The sequence below is a fragment of the Elephas maximus genome, chromosome 1 (genome assembly GCF_024166365.1).
Source record: "Elephas maximus indicus isolate mEleMax1 chromosome 1, mEleMax1 primary haplotype, whole genome shotgun sequence".
NCBI lineage: Eukaryota > Metazoa > Chordata > Mammalia > Proboscidea > Elephantidae > Elephas > Elephas maximus.
The window spans coordinates 105,391,835-105,412,797 of record NC_064819.1 but is presented as its reverse complement, the minus strand read 5'-3'; the positions used below and the strand labels follow the sequence as shown (position 1 = coordinate 105,412,797).

General features: G+C 47.1%; 1 protein-coding gene across 1 annotated transcript; it reads left to right on the top strand.

Moving 5' to 3' along the window:
- Nucleotides 1-5,160: 5,160 nt before the first annotated feature.
- UNC5CL (unc-5 family C-terminal like) lies at nt 5,161-12,356 on the top strand. The gene is made up of 8 exons (XM_049875247.1): nt 5,161-5,590; nt 6,171-6,471; nt 7,186-7,448; nt 8,087-8,188; nt 8,459-8,526; nt 9,948-10,048; nt 10,189-10,302; nt 11,876-12,356. Exons 1-8 carry the CDS (start codon nt 5,206-5,208, stop codon nt 12,096-12,098), a joined length of 1,557 nt encoding a protein of 518 aa, XP_049731204.1. The 5' UTR covers nt 5,161-5,205; the 3' UTR covers nt 12,099-12,356.
- The last annotated feature ends 8,607 nt before the right edge of the window (nt 12,357-20,963 follow it).

Here is a 20,963-nt window from a genome sequence, read left to right as displayed (position 1 = left end):
CTATGGGGCTGTGCTACTTTGTCCTATAGGGTCGCTCTGAGTCAGAATTGACTCGGATTTTTTTTTTTTTTTTTTGGTTTCTTACATTTATTAGCTGAACAATGACATTATTAACCCATGCCTGGTAGATATTATTATCTGTCTTTAAAGACAGGAGAATTGAGGCTCAGAGGGTATCTCAGTTACCTAGTGCTGCTATAACAAAAAGCACCACAAGTGGGTGGCTTTAAAGAACAGAAATTAATTTTCTCAAAGTTCTGGAAGCTGAACTTCCAGAATCAGGGTCTCCATGGTGTCAATTCCTTCTGTTAGCCTCTCTCCCAGTTCCTAGTATCTGCCAGCAATCCTTGCTGTTCCATTGCTTGTAGATGCATCCTCACATGGCATCTGTCTTCCTGCTCTGTGCATGTCCCTGTCTCTTCTGCTCTTTCTATAAGACACCATTGAGAAGTGATTAGTATGACCCACTAATCCTAGTATGACCCTACTCTAGTATGACCTCGTTAACATAACAAAAGAAAACTCCTATTTCCAAACGGGGTCATATTTACAGGTACAGGGGTTAGGACTTCCTCGTTTCTTTTTGGGGGACCCTGTTTAATCCATAACAGAGGGGCTAAGTAACTTGCCCAAGGTTACATAGCCAACAGATTGGTCATCTGGGCTTAGTGTTGGCAGCCTGGCTCCAAAATGCATGCTCCTTCCATCAGCCGGTTCATTCATTTAACAAGCCTTTATTGAACACTTACTATGTATCAGGCTGTACCAGTTGCTGAATATACAGTATCAGACAGCTGAAGGAAACATCCCTCTCCGCACGGAGCTTTGATTCTAGTGACTCCATCTTCTCAGGCAGAATATCTGAGGACTCAGGCTAGCAAACACCCCCAAAGTTCAGGTCTCCCCCAAATGGCAGTGCCCCTGCTAACTTTGAGTGCCAAGTGTGGTGAGTGGAGTAGGGAGCAGATATAGGTAAGTCCCAATGCTGCCAGCAACTTGATTTATGAGTCATTAACCCTCTCAGTGCTTCCCTGGAGGGAAGGGGGTAGAAATAGGTATTGTCGCAGCTCCCTGGGCCAGCTGCATTGGCAGCACCTGGGCTCTTCCTAGGGATGCATATTCTCAGGCCCTACCCCAGACCTGTGGAATCAGAACCTACATTTTAACAAGATCCCCAGGTGATTCATCTGCACATTACAGTTTGAGAAGCTCTGGTTAAGGTTCCCCCCTTCCCTTCCCTTCTGCCATTTTAACAGCCTCTGGCTGGCCTGTGGCCAGCAGAGGGCACTGTTGGGAGGGGTTTCAAGGTGCTGCACTCGTGCCCAGGCTGTCTCCCTTCCTTTCCTCCCTTCCAGACCTACACTAGTAAGCCCACTGACTTCTGGGATCCCCAGCTACTCCCCCGCCTAGGTTGGGCTTTGCCAGCAGGCAGGGACAGGCTTCTCTACCTACTTTAGAGTGGCTGGGAGGCAGTCTCTGTGCCTGGAAGCGCCAGGCCCCGCCTGCCCGACTCCCCGCCCACCTCCACTTGTCTGCCGGCCTGGTGACGGGTCTGGTTGACTGCTTTGGTTCTTGAAGAAGGAACTGCTGTTCCTGGACAAGCCACAAGTCTCTGGGAGCCCCTAAGTGGTAAGGTGAACGCCTTGTTGGGGGTGGTCATTGTGATGGAGTTACCTGGGGCTCAGGGAAGGAGGAGAGGAGGAAAACAGGTCCAGGGGAAGGGCCACTGCTGGCTGGTGTGAGGGCCAGTGAGATGAGTCTATGCAAGGTGGAAATTTATACTTTGCCAATGAATGCTGTCCATGACTTAGATTTGAAGTAATCCACCCTGGTACTGTTTATGCCCTGCAATAACTGGAAATGTATCAGGTGTTGGCTAGGCATAGTGAGAACCAGTCGATGAGGAGAAGGGTTCACGGTTTCTCCCAAGGTTATGAACAGACCTTTGCAGCAGGTGTCTGCATCTTTGTGCTGGAAGAAGCAGCCACCTAGGGACAGGTGATGTGAGCATTCTAAGGGGCCCTCATTTCAGGGAACTGCTACTCGGGATGGGCTGGCATCTGGGGCAAGAGGAAGTGGAGGAGCGGGAAACGAGGAGTCCAGGCATGGGGCTGGGGTGAGGCCTTAGCTCCTGGTATGAGTGAAGGGAGCGGGGGAGGGTAAATCGGTGTAAGAAGCTTTTCCAGTGCAAGACCTGGTGGATCAGCTAGAGGGGCCTTGGAGGACCTCGAGCTACCCTGAAAGGAAGGGCATTGTACCCCACAGAGCTCACTGTCTAGGACAAACAGTAGGCAGTCCTGGATAGCTATTGTGTGAATGAATTCCATTTCCTCAAGAGCTCCTTGAAAGCCAAATAAGATGTCATCTTTGGCAGGACTGAAATTCCCAGTGTCTGGTACACAGCCGGGGCTCAGAAAATGTTGAGTGGGAAAACCACACTTAACAGCATAGAATCAAGAGGCACTGAGTGTGGTGGGATGGCAGTGGGGGGACATTTCAGCCAGGGGCTGCTGTGCCGGGGGAGGGATCCAGGTAGGCAGATAAGACAGGTGGGGAGGATGGGGAGAGCAGGTGAGGGGTGAAATAGAAAACAGCAGGAGCCAAAGCTGGAGGGATGAGGGGCCCAGTCTGGCCAGGGTGGACCAACACTAGTTGCCCTTGAGGTGACTCCAACTCACAGTGACCCCATGTGTGTCAGAGTAGAACTGTGCTCCAGAGGGTTTTCAATTGCTGATTTTTGGAAGTAGATCACCACGTCTTTCTTCTGAGGTGCCTCTGGGTGACCAGAACCTCCAGCCTTTTGCTTAGCAGCTGAGTGCCTTAACCGTTTGCAGCACCCAGGGATTCCTGGCCAGAATGGAGGGGTGTTGGAAATTAGGGGGCAAGAGGGAGAGCAGAAGGAGAAGGAGGCAGATTCTGGAGGGCCTTGGGAAGAGCTGGTGTCTGTAAAGGGAGGCTGCTGGAAAGCCAAGGTCCCGATTGTGGACTCCACTGGTAAGCAGGTGTGTGTGCTTTTGCCCTGCCTCATTCCCGCCTCACCGGCCCCCACCTTTGTTTTTCTTTCCCTTTTTGCTTCCACTTTTAACTTTTGTTACTCTTGTATTTCATGTATCCCTGTGAGCTACCTTCCGAACTTCCTGCACCAGGAGGGACACACATAAACAAACATATCTGGACAGTGCTTTATCATCTACAAATGCTTTCACAGGCTCTTGCGCAATCCTGACAATCACCCCAAGAGGAAAATCCCCCTCCCTCCACACTTCTAATAGCTTTCAAAAAAATTATAAAATTAATACAAAATACACACTTATGTGAAAAAATCAAAGAATACAGAAAAAAAGGGTTTAAGAAAATTGAAAGTCCTTGTTCACACAAGGTCGGTAGTTCAAACCCACTAGCCTCTCCCTGGGAGAAAGATGTGGCAGGCTGCTTCCATAAAGATTACAGCCTTGGAAACCCTGTGAGGCAGTTCTACTCTGTCCTATAGGGTCGCTATGAGCTCGAAATGCAACAGATTTTTTTATGGGTTCACATCTTCCTCGCTCTTAACTTCCCCTCTAGCAGTAATAACCAGTGTGAATAGCCGGAGGTGTGTCCTTCCAGACTTGCGATATCTGAAACAGGAGTCTTTAGCCACAGGTGGCTCCAGACCACTTGAACATTAGCAAGTCCCAGTTGAGAGGTGCTGTAAGTATCAAATACACATGGATTTCAAAGGCTTAGTGTGAAAAAAAAAAAAAATGTAAAATACCTGATTAGTAATTTTACCTTGATCACATGTTGAAATGATATTTTAGATAAAATAGACTGTGTTAAAGAAAATATATTATTAAAATTAGTTCCTCTTGTTTCCTTTTACTTTTTCAAAGTAGCTACCAGAAAAGTTGAAGTTACATATGTGGCTTGCATTATATTTTTACTGGACAGCACTGTTCTAGTCCTTTCTTTGTGCATTTACATTTACATTGAAAAAATAAGAACAGAAATCCAGTTGCTGTCCAGTTGATTTCAACTCATGGTGACCCCATGTGTGTCAGAAGAGAGCTGTGCTCCATAGGGTTTTCAATGGCTGATTTTCTGGAAGTAGATCACCAGGACTTTAAGGCATCCCCGGCACTGGGTTTTTTTGGGTTTTGGGTGAACTTGGACCTCTATCCTTTTGGTTAGCAGTTAAGCATATTAACTGTTTGAACCACTCAGAGACTCAACATTTACATGTATGTGTATATGTATATAAAGTTTTGTTCTTTTTTTTTTTACATTAATGAGATCATAGGATGTCTATTTCTCTGTGACTTGCTTTTTCTACTTAAAATATTTCCATGTCAGCATATGTGGATTGTCATGGATTGAATTATGTCCTCCCAAACATGTGTGTATCAATTTGGCTGGGCCATGATTCTTGGTATTGTATGATTTTCCTATATGCTGTAAATCCTGCCTCTATGATGTTAACAAGTGTGGACGGGAGGCAGTTGTGTTGGTGAGACAGGACTCAATCTATATGATTGGATTGTGTCTTGAGGCAATCTCTTGAGATATAAAAGAAAGAAGCGAGCAGAGAGACAGGGATCTCATATCACCAAGAAAGAGACATCAGGAGCAGAATGTGTCCTTTGGACCTGGGGTCCCTGCACAGAGAAGCTCCTAGTCCAGGAGAAGATTGATGAGAAGGCTGACACAAAGAGAAAGCCTTCCCGTGGAGCTGCCACCCTGAGTTTGGACTTTTAACCTATTTCGCTGTGAACAAATAAATTTCTCTTTGTTAAAGCCATCCGCTTGGAGTATTTCTGTTATAGCAGCACTAGATGACTAAACATAACACTAGATGACTAACACCCAGCCACAATGCCCAAGCTGGCATTTGAGAATTCAAAGCTTCTATTCCAAACCCAAGCTCTTTCTACCTCAGAGAAGCTTAACTGGGTGTGCTCAGTCAAGGGGAGCCATGGCATGTTCCTGAGCAGGAGAGAAATAGGTCTAAGTTCTGTTAAAGGAACTTGATCTGACTGGTGGTGTGCAGGGTGTGCTGGAATAAAGACAACTTGCTCCCTATTGCATCCCACTGGAAGCCAAGTCTTGACCCCCACAACAATGAAAAGGTTTTAGCTTGGCACTGATTCCTTCTTTCTCCCCCAGGCTCTGGGCCTTGGCTGGGACAAGGGTGCAGAGAGCTGGCAGCGGCATCTAGTGACCAGGTGGATGTGCCCCCAGGAGAATTCCTTCCAACCCTTGCAGTTCCTACTGCTGGTGGGCGTCCTGGTGGCGAGTGCCCTCCTTCTGGCCCAGTGCCTTCGATGGCACTGTCCTCATTGGCTGCTGAGAACCTGCCGGAAGCCAGATGGCCAAGAGGACCCAGTGCCGCAGCCCATTCCGCTACCGGAAAATGAGCCCTCAAGGCAGTGCCCTCCAGCCACACTGCCAGAGATGGCTGCATTCTACCAGGAACTGAACACACCCACTCAAGGCCAGACAGTCATCCGCCAGCTGATGCACAAACTATTGGTGTTTTCAGCTCGAGAAGTGGACCACCGAGGTGGCTGCCTGATGCTCCAAGATACAGGCATTTCCCTGCTCATCCCGCCAGGTAAGAGCTCCCGGCCCCTTTCTTGGTGGAGTCCTCCATCCTCAGAGGCAGTGTACAGTTGTTCAGATTGTGCACTGCACAAAGGCAGCACATCTAAGGGAGCAGCATTCAGAGATAGCTTCATAATTTTGAAGATTTTTTATTTTTTATTATAACTTTGACTCCAATAAAGTTATAACTTTATTGGCTCCAAGGACAGACATACTGTACATCTTTTAGGACAATTTTCTGGCAGATGGAAGTGCCTAGTTCTAACAGAATTAGTATGACAATTATCCAATCAATGAAGTAAAGTGTCGAAAAAAACAACAAAACAAAACAAAACAAAAGTGTCAGGAAGAGTGCTTTTTGCAAATTCACACTGTATGGGCTACTGGCAGCCCTGGGAGGAGGTGGTGACTTGCTCAAGATGATACCACAAGACAGCTCACAGTCGTCTTGTACCTGTCCCCAACTGCCTCCCTGTACCCCGTACTGGGCACCGTCTCTTGGGCTCTTGCCCACTTCCTCTCCCACCCTGCATCTTTCTCTAGGGGGTGGAATACCCTGCCAGGCCCCTTTCAGCTCTCCCTCTTCCCAGGTGCTGTGGCTGTGGGCCGCCAGGAGCGGGTGTCTCTGGTCCTGGTGTGGGACCTGTCAGATGCCCCGTCGCTGTCCCGGTCCCAGGCGCTGGTGAGCCCTGTGGTGGCATGTGGCCCCCATGGGGCCTCCTTCCTGAAGCCCTGCACCCTTACATTCAAGCACTGTGCCCAGCAGCCCAGCCACGCCCGCACCTACAGCAGCAACACGACCCTGCTTGATGCCAAGGTCTGGAGACCCCTGGGGAGGCCCGGGGCCCACACCTCCCGGGATGAGTGTTGCATCCACCTCTCTCACTTCAGGTAGGCACTTACCCATGTCCTATCTCTCTGTCCCCATCCCTCTGGGACTATGTGTTCTGTTTTTTTTTCTCTGTCTGCCTGCCTCAGCCTCATCTCTATGGAACTGCCCCTTTATCTGTCTGAGATGGTCTGCTAATCCTTTGTCCCTGTGTCCCTCTCCAGCCCCTCTGTCCAAGTGTCTCTTCCCAGCCCTGTCCAGGACTGTACATCCCACTGCTGAGAAGCGTCTGACTTAACCCTGTCCCTCTATCTAGAGGGGCCCTGCCCACCCGCAACTGTCTTCTCTAAAATTGTCTCTGTGCTTCTCTTCAATTTGTCCCTTCAGTTCTCTAAGACTGTATTCCATCCTATGTCTGTCCTCCTTCATCTCTTTTTCTTTCTAGGATCTTATGTCCTTCTGTCTCCCAGTCTTCTTGCCATCCCACTGGCTAGAGGAGGGCCATGTGTGGAATCCAGTTTCAAGCAAGGGCAACTCTAAGCCCAGCTCCCCTCCCTCCCCTGCCCGAGAGTACTTGGCTTCCCTCTCCACTTGGTGAGAGTGACTCTCTTTCCCTAGATGTCCCTACCACCTTCTTCTCCCTCCACTCTCCTGGGCTGCTTTCCTCCCCTCCCTGGAGGCCCCTACAGAAGCTCCTAGCAAGGTGTGCGCTGTGCGCTAGGTGCGCTTGCGCCACAGCGGCTTCGCTCTACCTGCCACACCGTCTCCCTCCGCAGCCTCTACACCTGCGTGCTGGAGGCGCCTGCGGGGCGCGCAGCCCGAAAATGGCTGCAGCTGGCGGTGTTCTGCTCGCCGCTGGCGCCAGGGCAGTCCCACCTGCAGCTGCGCGTCTACTTTCTCAACAACACGCCCTGTGCCCTGCAATGGGCCTTGACCAACGAGCAGCCCCACGGCGGGCGCCTGCGTGGGCCCTGCCAGCTCTTTGACTTCACCGGGGCCCGCGCGGACCAGTGCCTGAAGCTCAAGTACATCTCTGAGGGTGAGGGAACCCCATGCCAGCTAGGTAGAACCCTGGGAACCCTAAGTTTCGTTGCCAGACTCCTGCGCAGGCAGCAGCTTCAAGGAAACCTCTTAGCATCTGCTTCTGCTCCCCGGGAGCCCTCAGTCTTTGTCTACTTCCTTCTGTTGCTGTCTGTCCACTTGGCCTCGCCCCACTGTGGAAGGGCAGGGGAGGTCAGGTGGGGGGGGTGGTGTAGGGAGCAAAACTGTTACACCTTGCAGGAGCAGGGTGGGAGGAAGAGGCTTTTGTTTTCCCACCTAGATGGAGCTGCTGTTGGGAACAGGAGCGCCCAGTCTACTCTGCTTGGGCCCTCTTTCCTTTATGGTGTGGGCTGCTGGAATTGCCCATAGGCAAGGGGATCCGGGGGAGTTTGTGGTTGTGGACAGGGCACATGTGCATGGAGGGCGGTGATGGTGTGTGTTCCGTGGTGCAAGGAAAACCACTAATGGGTTTCTCTATTCGGGCTTTGGGATTCATGTCCACTTGAGAACCTCTGACATCTGCTCCTTCCTCATCCCTCCTACCCTACACAGTACCCTGTACACTGCCTGCCACATGGTAAAATACCTGTGGAAGGACCGTTCTCTGAAGCACTCCCCACCTTCCTCCCTCCCCAGGTTGGGAGAATGTAGATGACAGCAGCTGCCAGCTGATTCCCCATCTCCACATCTGGCATGGAAAGTGCCCCTTCCGCTCCTTCTGCTTCCGGAGAAAAGGTAGTGCAGGAGCCCCATGCTCACTTCCTGCCCCTTTCTTTCCCCTCTCCTCCTCTCCCGGTAATCCTGGAGCTCAGCAGCTCCTCACTTGGCCTGTATGAAGACCTCTTCAAAGTAAGGAGCCACACAGACCTTTGCAGAGAGGAAAACAGCGTGCCCTGCTCCAGTCCTCAGATTTCTAGTCTTACTGTACAGTCCCTTTAACTTGACCTGCTTTCTCAGCCCAGGCCTTTTCACTCACTCACCTGCCTCATTCTCACCTTCTCTTTGTAGTCAATGAGAGTGAGGACTGCTCAGCAGTAAACAATGAGATCATTGTCACCATGCACACCTTCCAGGATGTGAGTAGGAGCTGGGACAAAAGAAGGGCAGGGCCTGGGGGTGTCCTGGGCAAAGAGGGCAAGGGGACTGGTACCCAGTAAGTATGGTCTTAATTGCATAATCTAACAGGGAAGATAGCATTTTTCACAGAAGAGGCATACCAGCTCTTTGAGGGGCTGCGACCATGAGGCCCCCAAGTTACCCTCCATCCCTGACTCTCTCTTGGTTACCAATGATAAATCCATAAATCTGGCAGGAGGTAAAAGGACCACACCCTAGATTAACCTCCTCTCCCAACACAGGGGAACTGGGACATCAAGAAGGGCTCCTTTCTAGCTGATTGTCTACAGCTGACAGGTGATGTTGTGCATCTTCGGTGTGGGAAGTGACTAGAAAATGGGGTCTTGAATAGGTGGGATGGGAGTTAGGTATACCCTCTCCTCCCACCAAGAGAAGCTATGAGACAATCTGGGTTGAGAGTTTTTGGGGAGCCTGAATGGCCATCTTAGTGAAGGGTATACAGACACCTCTCACAGTATCACTTGGGGATGAGGAACCTGGGAAAGGAGGATTAGGGGTGTCTTAGTTATCTAGTGCTGTTGTAACAGAAATACCACACATGGATAGCTTTAACAAACAGAAATTTATTCTCTCATAGTTTAGGAAGCTAGAAGTCCAAAATCAGGGTGCTGGCTCTAGTGGAAGCCTTGCTCTGTCTCTCTGCTGTGGGGAAAGGTCCCCATTGATCTTCCCCAGGATCTAGGAGGTTCTCGGTGCAGGGACCCTGGGTCCAAAGGACACACTCCACTCCTGGCTCTTCTTTCTCAGCGGTAATAGGTCCCCTCTCCTCTCTGCTTGCTTCTCTCTTGTATATCTCAAAAGAGATTGACTCAAGATACAACCTAATCCTGTAGATTGTGTTCTGCCTCATCAACATAGCTGCCTATCATCCTGCCTCATTAACATCACAGAGGTTAGGATTTACAATACCTAGGAAAATTACATCAGATCACAAAGTGGAGGACAACCACACAATACTGGCAATCATGGACTAGCCATGTTGACATACAGTTTGGGGGGGATACAATTCAGTCCATAACAAGGAGGAAGGGACACACAAATGCCTGAGTTCACCATTATTCAATGACCTCGCCATCACCCCACCCAGGACTTCTGGTATCTTAGGATATACCCTATTAGATTTTCATGTTCCAGTTCGGAAAGGGTTTAGTAGGTAAATTTAAGGCTGAAGGTGGGGCTCTGGGTCAGGAAAGCAGAGGGTAAAGGGTTGTGTGGGGGACACAGCTGTCTCCTTGGTAAAGTGGCCGAGGGTGACAGGCTAAAGGAGAGACATGAGGAGTGGAGATAGGCTGCTCAGCTTCTTGCTCAGGGGGATATCTTATGATCCCTAAGTGTGTTCCCCTCCCCGCTGTTGGCTCAGGGCTTGGAGACCAAGTACATGGAAATCCTCAGGTTCCAGGCATCAGAAGAGGAATCCTGGGCAGCGCCACCCCCAGTTTCGCAGCCACCCCCATGCAATAGGTGAGGTGGGAGCACCCTGGGCTGCTGCCTGGGGGGTGTTTGGGATTCCTGTCCCAGCCCCCAGGGTGGAAAGAGGTGGAGAACCAGACTGGATCGCTTTGATTCTGCCCTCCAAGAACACTGGTTTTCCTCTGCCCCAGACTACCCCCAGAGCTCTTTGAACAGCTGCAGATGTTGTTGGAACCAAACAGCATCACTGGCAATGACTGGCGCCGACTGGCCTCCCACCTGGGGCTCTGTGGCATGAAAATCCGGTAAGAAGAGGGGTGTGAATGGAAGAGGAGGGCAGACTGGGGTGAGGGTGGGGTCTTCAGGACACCCTAGGGACCGGACCACAGACAAATGACTGATTTAAAAGTCAGAGAATGGCTACTCCTCACCCCACTTTCTATAAAAGGTTAGCGATTTCTATTTATCACTGTATCCTCGGTACCTAGAATGATGCCTGGCACATAGTAGGTGCTCAATAAGTATTTTAAAATGAAGCAGTTAACATGCAAGCCATTGAGTGTCTGGTGTGCTGTGCCCTGAGGGTTAGAACAGCAGAAGATAATGTGTAGCCCGGTACCTGGTACGTGCTAATTGTTCAATAAATATTAGCAATAATGGGAGCAATGCTGCCATGTTCCCTTTCAAGGGGCTCACAAAGAAATCAGGAGGAAAACAATTCTGAGCTAAGCCCCAGGGCCCAGCATATGAGTGCAATGGTCAGGGGAGATTTTACCCAGGAGATGGGACTAGAGCTGGACCCTGAAGATGGGCTGAATTTAAAATCATCCATGGAGCAAGCATTTATCGAGCACCTACTACGTCCTGGAAACCATGTTAGGTGCTGCTGGTATACAAGACAAATGAGACATAATCCTGTCTCTGGGAGCTCATACCAGTGAGGGATACAGAGAGGTTAAAAAAGAAAGGCAACTGTTCTTATACCTTATTGTATGTGTTCGATAGTGTGTAACAAGTTGAAAACAGAGACACTGAAAATAGCTGATAGTGAGACAAGTAAAGAATTGTGGGAGTTTTAACCTGAATTCGAAACTCTGAACTGGGAAGCACAGAATGGTCACTTCCACCTGGGAGGTGGGAATTAGAAAAAGCTTCAGGGACGGAGGTGGGGTAGGGTAGGATGGCGTAGGGCAGGGCAGGGCGGGGGCACGGCAGTGCGGGGTGGGATGGAGAAGATCGACAGCAAAGGTGGTTGTGTGTGCAAGGTGGGAAGGGGCCAGGCCTGAGGAAGATTCAGGATGGGGGGTGGGAGGGTAAGCTGGAAAGTCAGGAGTGTGGGCTTGGAGAACGGGAGAGATTCGAGGAAGGCTTTTGAGCAGGAGAAGGTCATGATAAAAGCCATGGTTTAGAACAGTTATCTCCTCAATGGTGGGCAGGATGTTGTGGCCTGGGAGAGAGAGAAGAAGGAGGCCAGTTAGGAGACTGGGGCGAGGAGAGGAGAGTGTGTTTGGGGTGGGACATGTAGAGAAGGCAGATTACAGAACATGAGAGCTGGCAGCTACCTTAGAAGACTTCTCATCCAAGCCCTCAGTGTAAGCAGAGGAAACTGAGGCATAAAGAGAAGTAGGAGTTATCCCCTGAACTCCCTGAACAATCTCCCAGTTGAAAGTCCTGGGCCCTTTAGCTGCTTGAGCCCCCCATGGAAGGCAGGCAAGAGCAGGAAGAGGGGCAAGAGGTGGATCTGGGGGACAAGCTGAGTGTGAGAGCGGTTCTCCTGGACATGACACATGTAGTCGTGTCCAGAGGAAGGAGAAGCCCCTCCCTGCTCCGTCTTCCTCCCTCCTCCACTTTCTCTTCTCCTTGCCTACTTCCTGCCAGGTTCCTGTCCTGCCAGCGCAGCCCCGCGGCCGCCATCCTGGAGCTGTTTGAGGAGCAGAATGGCAGCCTGCAGGAGCTACACTACCTCATGACTGTCATGGACAGACTGGACTGTGCCTCAGCCATCCAGAGCTACCTGAGTGGGCCACAAAATGGCAGCCCAGTTCCTGTCCGCAGGCCTGCCTGGGACAACCAGGGCCTGGAGCTGGATGAGAAGCTCTGAGTGCCAAGAGGGAGGGCGAGGCAGGGTGAGGGCCCTTGGTATGCCCCTACATCTAAGAATCACACAACAGGTGTTACTGGCTGTACCCACCAACCTCATCAGAACCTTGAATGGTGCCCAGTGCCTCTCATGAGAAGGGAGGGCCATTGCCAGCCTCTCTGGGACTGGACCACCCTTCTGGTATACGAACTGTGGGCAGATCCCCTTCTGGCCGGCAGGGGGCACAGGAGCCCAGCAGATGGCCACAACGTGGCCAACCCCCTGGAAACTAATTCATAGACTGTAATTTTTTTTTTTTTTTTTTTTTTTAAGGAGGCTGGGCTCCTTCTTGGCACTCCTGGGGGCGCAGTGTTTAGTCCACAAGTATTCGCTGAGCACTTAGTGCGTACCCAACACTGGCTGGGCATTACAAGGAGTACTGGAATATATAAGATAGGGTCTGGAGCCTTGACAAGTGCACGCTTCTCTCATAGAGTCCAGATGTGCTCATAGGAGCTGAGGGCAAACTCTATAACAAGCATATAACTTGTGGTTAAGGGATTTACCTTACAGGCTTTAGGAATTGAGAAAGGGAGGGAGGTGAGTGTGGGCTGGAGCAGTGAGAATACTTAGTGCCAGGTGTTGGAGGGAGAGAGGATTTGGACATGTAAAGAGTGGTTCAGAGATCTTTAGGATGGGTGGTGGGTGGGAAGACAGGAGCTGAAAGTGAGCATGGAGTGCTGGGAGCATCAAGGAAACCAGCACCATGGGTGAGAGGTGGTATTAGGACAAGTGTTCAAGGCCAGACCCAGGGGCGGGCAGTTATACCTGGCCGTCCACCTTAGTCTCCTTTGCCTGCCTGTGTCTCCTTATTCTTCTGCTCAAGCCTCATTTTCCTCACCTTCTGCCATTATCTCTATCATAAAACTGAAAGGAAACTTGAAGATTATCATTCTTGCCCAACCTTTTTCTCTCTCTTATCTTGAACTGTGTGAGTTCTAAGTCTTTCTGATTTTCTCTTTGTTGCTGTCTCCTGTGGTCTCTCTATCCTTGAATCTCTGTGTGTCTCTCTGTTACTGTGTGCCTTAGTATCTTTTTGTCTCTACCTGGTCACTTTGTCCTGTCTTTGTGTGTTTCTTTCTTTCTCTGAAATTCTCAGTCATTTGCTTCAGGCAAGTGTCTCTAAACCAATGTTATATACCAAAGGCTACTGCAAAAGACTGGGCTACTCTGGGAATAGATGAGTGGTTTTTGTTTTGTTTTGTTTTTTTCCCCTCATGGATCAACATCTAGTTTAGGATCAGGAAATAAAAGATAGGGATTAAAGAACACCCCATTCAGTTAACAAATATTGTTCAGCACTTACTATGTGTTAGACACTGCATGAAAACAGATGAAGAAGCTGGATCCTGAAAGAAGGGTTTGACTCAATTCTAGCCATGCTATTGTTTGCAAACAGGTGTTGTTAATTTGTTCAAGGGCAGGCAAACAATCTGGCAACACTAACAATTCGCTTCTGTATTTAGTTAAAAAATGTTAAAGCTTTTTCTATGATGAGCAATATTGTGTAATAAAATATGAAAATTGCCTTTCTTTGTTATTAACTGTATTTTGCTTGGATTGGTAGAATTTGATGTGGTTATGAATGAAAGTGCTCATTTGTCTGTGGCAAGAAATTTGGCAGACAGCTACCTGGCCAACCAACTGAAAGAGATCCATATACATGCCCATTCCAAAGAAAGGTGATCCAATGGAATGCAGAAATTATCAAACAATATCATTAATATCACACGCAAGGGAAATTTTGCTGAAGAGAATTGAAAAAGGGTTGCAGCAGTACATTGACAGGAAACTGCCAGAAATTCAAGCTGGATTCAGAAGAGGACCTGGAACCAGGGATATCATTAGTGATGTCAGATGGATCTTGGTTGAAAGCAGAGACTACCAGAAGGATGTTTACCTGTGTTTTATTGACTATGTAAAAGCATTCGACTGTGTGGACCATGACAAACAATGGACAACATTGCAAAGAATCAGAATTCCAGAACACTTAATTGTGCGTATGCTGAACCTGTACGTAGACCAAGAGGCAGTAGATTGAACAGAGCAAGGGGATACTATGGGGTTTAAAATCAGTAAATGTATGCGTCAGGGTTGTATCCTTTCACCATACTTATTCAATCTGTATGCTGAGCAAATAGTCTGAGGAGCTGGACTATATGAAGAAGAATGGGACATCAGAATTGGAGAAAGACTTATTAACAGCCTGGGATATGCAGATGACACAACCTTGCTTGCTGAAAGTGAAGAAGACTTGAAGTACTTGCTGATAAAGATCAAAGACCACAGCCTTCAGCATGAATTACACCTTGTCATGGATTGAATTGTGTCCTCCAAAATATCTGTCAACTTGGCTAGGTCATGATTCCCAGTATCATATGATTGTCTACTATTATATCATCTGATGTGATTTCCCTACGTGTTGTAAATCCTATCACTATGATGTAATAAGATGGATTAGCGGCAGTTATATTGATGAGATCTGCAAGATTAGATAGAGTCTTAAACCAATCTCTTTTGAGATATAAAAGAGAGAAGCAAGCAGAGAGACAGGAGGACCTCATACGACCAAGAGGGTAGTGTTGGGAGCAGACTGCGTCCTTTGGACCTGAGGCTCCTGTGGTGAGATACTCCCAGACCAAGGTAAGATTGCTGACAAGGACCTTCCTCCAGAGCCGACAGAGAGAGAAAGTCTTCACCTGGAGCTGACACACTGAATTTGGACTTGTAACTTACTAGACCGTGAGAGAATAAATTTATCTTTGTTAAAGCCATCCATTTGTGGTATTTCTGAATAGCAGCATTAGATGACTAAGACACATCTCAACATAAAGAAAACAAAAATCATCACAACTGGACCAATAAGCAACATCATGATAAATGGAGAAAATATTAAAGTTGTCAAGGATTCCATTTTACTTGAAGCCACAATCAATGCCTGTCTTAGTCATCTAATGCTGCTTTAACAGAAATAAATGGGTGGCTTTAACAAAGAGAAATTTATTCCCTCGCAGTCTAGTAGGCTAGAAGTCTGAATTCAGGGTGCCAGCTCCAGGGGAAGGCTTTCTGTCTTTGTTGGCTCTGGGGGAAGACCCTTGTCATCAATCTTCCCTGGTTGAGGAGCTTCTCAGGTGCAGGTACCCTGGGCCCAAAGGATGTGCTATTCTCCTGGCTCTTATTTCTTGTTGGTATGAGATCTCCATGTCTCTCTGCTTGCTTTTCTCTTTTATACCTCAAAAGAAATTAAGACACAATCTACCAAAAACAAAGAAGTCTCCTGGATAAACTGAATGCTTTGAAGGTCAGTGGAGCAAGGGCGGGGGTTTGGGGACTATGGCTACAGGGGACATCTAAGTGAATTGGCAAAATAAATTCTATTAAGAAAACTTTCTGCATCCCACTTTGAAGTGTGGCGTCTGGGGTCTTAAATGCTAATGAGTGGCCATCTAAGATGCATCAGTTGGTCTCAACCCACCTGAATGAAGAACACCAAGGTCATAAGATAATTATGAGCCCAAGAGACAGAAAGCACCACAAGAACTAGAGACTTACATCATCCCGAGACCAGAAGAACTAGATGGTGCCTGGCCACAAGCGATGACTGCCCTGACAGGGAGCACAACTGAGAACCCCTGAGGGAGCAGGAGAACAGTGGGATGCAGACCCCAAATTCTCATAAAAAGACCAGACTTAATGGTCTGACTAAGACTAGAGGAATCCCGGCAGTCATGGTCCCCAAACCTTCTGTTGGCCCAGGACAGGAACCATACCCGAAGACAACTCATCAGACATGGACTGGACTGGACAATGGATTGGAGAGAGATGCTGATGAGGAGTGAGCTTCTTGTATCAGGTGGACACTTGAGACTGTGTTGGCATCTTCTGTCTAGAGGGGAGATGGGAGGGTAGAGAGGGTTAGAAACTGACAAAACGGTCACGAAAGGAAAGACTGGAAGGAGGGAGCGGGCAGACTCATTAGGGGGAGAGTAAATGGGAGTATGTAGTAAGGTGTATATGAGTTTATATGTGAGAGACTGACTTGATTGGTAAACTTTCACTTAAAGCACAATAAAAATTATTTAAAAAAGATCATGCTAGAATACAGAGGGTCGGAATTAAAAAAAGAGGTCAAGGGAGTAGCTATCTGAGCTGGGGATAAATGGATTTGTAGCAGCTGTTGATTGCTATTGAAATGTTAGCAGTGCCTTTGGAATATTAAACGACAAGCACCACATTGATGATGTTAAAAAGTATTTGAGTAAATTAAAGGTGCAAATGTGTTTAAAAAAAAAAAGATACAACCTAATCTTGTAGATTGAGTCCTGCCTCATCAATATAACTGCCACCAATTTCCTCTCATTAACATCATAGGGTTTTTAACATCATAGAGGTAGGATTTACAACACATGGGAAAATCACTTCAAATGACAAAATGGTACACAATCACACAATGCTGAGAATCATGGACTGGTAAAGCTGACAGATGTTTGGGGGGGGGCACAGTTCAATCCATGACAAAGCCAATGGAAGCAGCAGTCAAGAAATCAAGTGATACATTGCATTGGGCAAATCTTCTGCAAAAGACCTCTTTAAAGTGTTAAAAAAAAGCAAAGATGTCATTTTGAGGACTAAGGTGTGCCTGACCCAAGCCAAGGTATTTTCAGTTGCCTCACATGCAAGTGAAAGCTGAACAATGAATTAGGAAGACTAAAGAAGAATTGATACCTTTGAATTATGGTGTTGGCAAAGGATTTTGAATATACCATGAACTGCCAGAAGATGGAATAAATCTGTCTTGGAAGAAGTACATCCTCAGAAGTGAGGATGGCGAGACTTCGTCTCACTTATTTTGGACATATTATTAGGAGGGACCAGTCTGTGGAAAAGGACATTGTGCTTAGTAAAGTAGAGGGTCAGCGAAAAAGAAGAAGGCCCTCAATGAGATGAATTGGCACAGCGGCTGCAACATTGGGCTTAAGCATAGCAACGATTGTGAGGATGGTGCACGACTGGGCAGTATTTCGTTCTACTGTACATAGGGTCTCAATGAGTCGGAACTGACTCGAAGGCACCTAACAACTACAGTGAATGGTTTCATTTGGTAAAACTGCACCTGTGGGGGCAGGTTGGAGGGAAGTGTTTTGTAGATTTTGCTTCCGGTTTGAAAATTTTCTAGGTCCAGCATGGTAAACCAGGGAGGTTCACTTCCCTTCCTATTAGAAGCAAGCCTTGAGGGTCTGGCCCTTCCATCCCTTTGCTCCTCCCTAAGGCCCACTCATCGTCTCCACCTTTCTCCTTAGTCCTGCCCACCCCAGTAGGCACCACACCAGGTTGGTGCCTCGGCCTTTTCCCCCTTCACTTTTTTTATTTGTTAAAAATCTTTCTTCTTAATCCCAGCACTGTTTTCCCATCTTCTCCCATGGTCTCTTCCTTGCTCTCCAGACCAGTCAAAAGAACCTTTATTTTGTGTTGCCACCAACCCTGGAACAGGCTTAGAGTTTTAGGAATTGTGGATGGAAGCCCTGGAGGTTCCTGTGATGGCATGGTAAGCTTTCTAGCTCACACTCTGAGTCCATTCAGAATGGACTCCCAGTGCTTGGAAATGTTGAAGAAGGTGGCAGGCTGTGTTATTCCTGTACCAGGGACCCTTCCTTTCTCAAATCAAACCCAATTGGCATGTACTTGTTGACACCTGTAACAGAGAGGTGGCATGTTCTAGTGACTTAATGCTTAGCCCAGGTTCTTACAGTAACTTGAATAATTCATGCTTCTCTGAGCTTCAGTCTCTTCATCCTTGGAATAAGCGATCATGCTAGAGCCCTCCTTTCATTCTGTGGACCACCACCAGAGAAAAATCTGGTGAACCAAGAAGAATCTGCTAATTTTTTTTTTCTTTACACACACACATACACACACACACACACACACACCCCAAACCCATTGCTCTAGATTCCAACTCATGACAACCCCATATATTACAGAATAAAACTGATCTATAGGATTTTTGAGCCCTGGTGGCTCAACAGTTAAGTGCTCAGCTGCTACTGAAAGATTGGTAGTTTGAAACCACCCAACGGTGCCAGGGAGGAAAGATCTGGTGATCTGCTCCCATAAAGATAAAAAAAAAACCCTGTGGGGCAATTCTCCCCTGTCACATGAGGTCGCTATGGGTCAGAATCGACTCGATGGCACCCAAGAACAACAACAATCTTTACAGAAGCAGATTTCCAGGCCTTTCTTTCCCTTAGCCTCTGGATGGGCTTGAACCCCCAACCAATCCCAAACCGCTTGCACCACCCAGGGACCTTTTCTTTGGATGTTGCTTTTAAACAGAATGATCGGTCACTTCTTGTGGACTTACCTTCAGTCTTTTCCCCTGATAGCTGTTACCTGCCTGGCCCCTAAAGACGCCAAATTTGAAACCTTGGCTGTTATGCACATCGTAGAGGCCTATGTCTAAACTTCATCTTATCACTTTTAAACAGAGTTTGGGAGGAGAATGAGAGGGAAGGGTCAGGCCTCAGGTCTGTAGGGTCAGAGGCTTCAGTGCCCAGAGGTAATAGGTATCCTTGGCACACGCTCCTCCTGACTTCTGATTAGCATCCATGCTAATGTCCAGATCTACGTGGTCCTGTAGAAATATAATGCAAGCCAAATACGTCGTCGTAAATTTTCAAGTAGCTACATAAAAAATGTAAAAAGAAATAGGTGAAATCAATTTTAATATATTTCATTGAACGTAATATATCCAAAAATTTTATCATTTCAACATGTAATCAATATAAAAATTATTAATGGTATTTTTTTCCCATACTAAGTCTTTGAAATCTGATGCGTTTTACAATTGCGGCACATCTCAGTTTGGACGCTCACCTGATCTGTATTTGTCGTTGTTGTGTGCTTTCGATCTGTATTTAGCTTCCATACGATTTATAGCTGAAAAAATACATTTACACACACAAGTTCAACAAATCAGAGGTTTTCAAGAAACTGAATCAGGTATCAGTTTTTAAACTTAATTAAAATAAAATAAAAAATTCAATATCTTGGTCCCATTAGCCACATTTCAAGCACTTCAGTAGTATACAGCACAGGTCTGGATTATGGGTCTAGCTGGATGTAACTTTATAGTGTACTTGACCATTTATTTAGTCATTAGATATTTGCTGAATGCCTACTCTATACTAAGCCCTGCACAAAGTATTGGTGTTAAAAATACAGTGAAGGACTATAATTAGCCATTAGAGAAATGCAAGTCAAAACTACAGTGAGATACCATCTCACTCCAACAAGGCTGGCACTAATCCAAAAAACACAAAATGGTAAATGTTGGAGAGGTTGTGGAGAGACTGGAACACTTATGTGCTGCTGGTGGGAATGTAAAACGGTACAACCACTTTGGAGATTGATTTGGTGCTTCCTTGAAAAGCTAGAAATAGAAGTACCATACGATTCAGCAATCCCACTCCTTGAAATATATCCTAGAGAAATAAAAGCCACCACACGAATAGACATATGGACACCCATGTTCACTGCAGCACTGTTCAAAATAGCAAAAAGATGGAAACAGCCTAGGTGCCCATCAACGGATAAATGGATAAACAAATTATGGTATATTCACCCAATGGAATACTATGCAATGATAAAGAACAGCGATGAATCCGCGAAACATCTCATAGATGAATCTGGAAGGCATTATGCTGATTGAAATTAGTCAATCGCAAAAGAATAAATATTGTATGAGACCACTATTATAAGAACTCAAGAAAAGGTTTAAACACAGAAGAAAACATTCTTTGATGGTTATGAGGGTCGGGGGTGGGGTGGGGAATTCGCTAACTAGACAGTAAACAAGAATCATCTTGGGTGAAGGGAAGGACAACACACAGTACAGGGTAAGTCAGCACAACTGGACTAAATCAAAAGCTAAGAAGTTTCCTGAACACAACCAAACACTTTGAGGGACAGAGTGGCTGGGACTGGGGTCTGGGGACCATGGTCTCAGGGGACATCTAGGTCAATTGGCCTATCAAAGCTTATTAAGAAAATGTTCTGCATCCCACTTTGGTGAGTGGTGTGTGGGGTCTTAAAAGCTAGCAAGTGGCCATCTAAGATACATGAATTGGTCCTAACCCACTTGGAGCAAAGGAGAATGAGGAACACCAAAGACACAAGTTAAATATTAGCCCAAGAGACAAAAGGGCCACATAAACCAGAGACTCCATCAGCCTGAGAGCAGATGAACTAGATGGTGCCCGGCTACCATCAATGACCACCCTCACAGGGAACACAACAGACAGTCCCTGATGGAGACAGAGAAAAGTGTGGAGAAGATCTCAAATTCACGTAAAAAGACCAGACTTAATGATCTGACTGAGACTGGAGGAATCCCTGAAGCCATGGCCCCCGGACGCTCTGTTACCCAGAACTAAAACCATTCCTGAAGCCCACTCTTCAAAGGTTAGGCTGGACTATAAAACAAAATACTCGTGAAGAGTGTACTTCTTAGTTTAAGCAGATACAAGAGACCAAATGGGCAACTCCTGTCTGGAGGTAGGATGAGAAGGCAGGAAGGGACAGGAGCTGGTTGGATGGATACAGGAAACCCGGGGTAGAAAGGGGTAGTATGCTGTCACATTATAGGGATTGCAACTAGTGTTACATAACAATATGGGTATAAAGTTTTGTATGAGAAATTAACTTAAGCTATAAACTTCTACCTAAAGCACACACACTCAAAAAAACAAAAACAAAACACAGTGAAGGAAAGCATTTTTGTTTTCCAGGAGCTCCTGGGGGTGGTGGGAGTCAGAAGGAAGGACACTT

Coding starts and splice junctions, on each gene's coding strand:
- UNC5CL (XM_049875247.1), top strand. CDS start 5,206: ATGTGCCCCCAGGAGAATTCCTTCCAACCCTTGCAGTTCCTACTGCTG. Junction 6,472..7,185: donor ATCCACCTCTCTCACTTCAG/GTAGGCACTTAC, acceptor CTCCCTCCGCAG/CCTCTACACCTGCGTGCTGG. Junction 7,449..8,086: donor GCTCAAGTACATCTCTGAGG/GTGAGGGAACCC, acceptor CTCCCTCCCCAG/GTTGGGAGAATGTAGATGAC.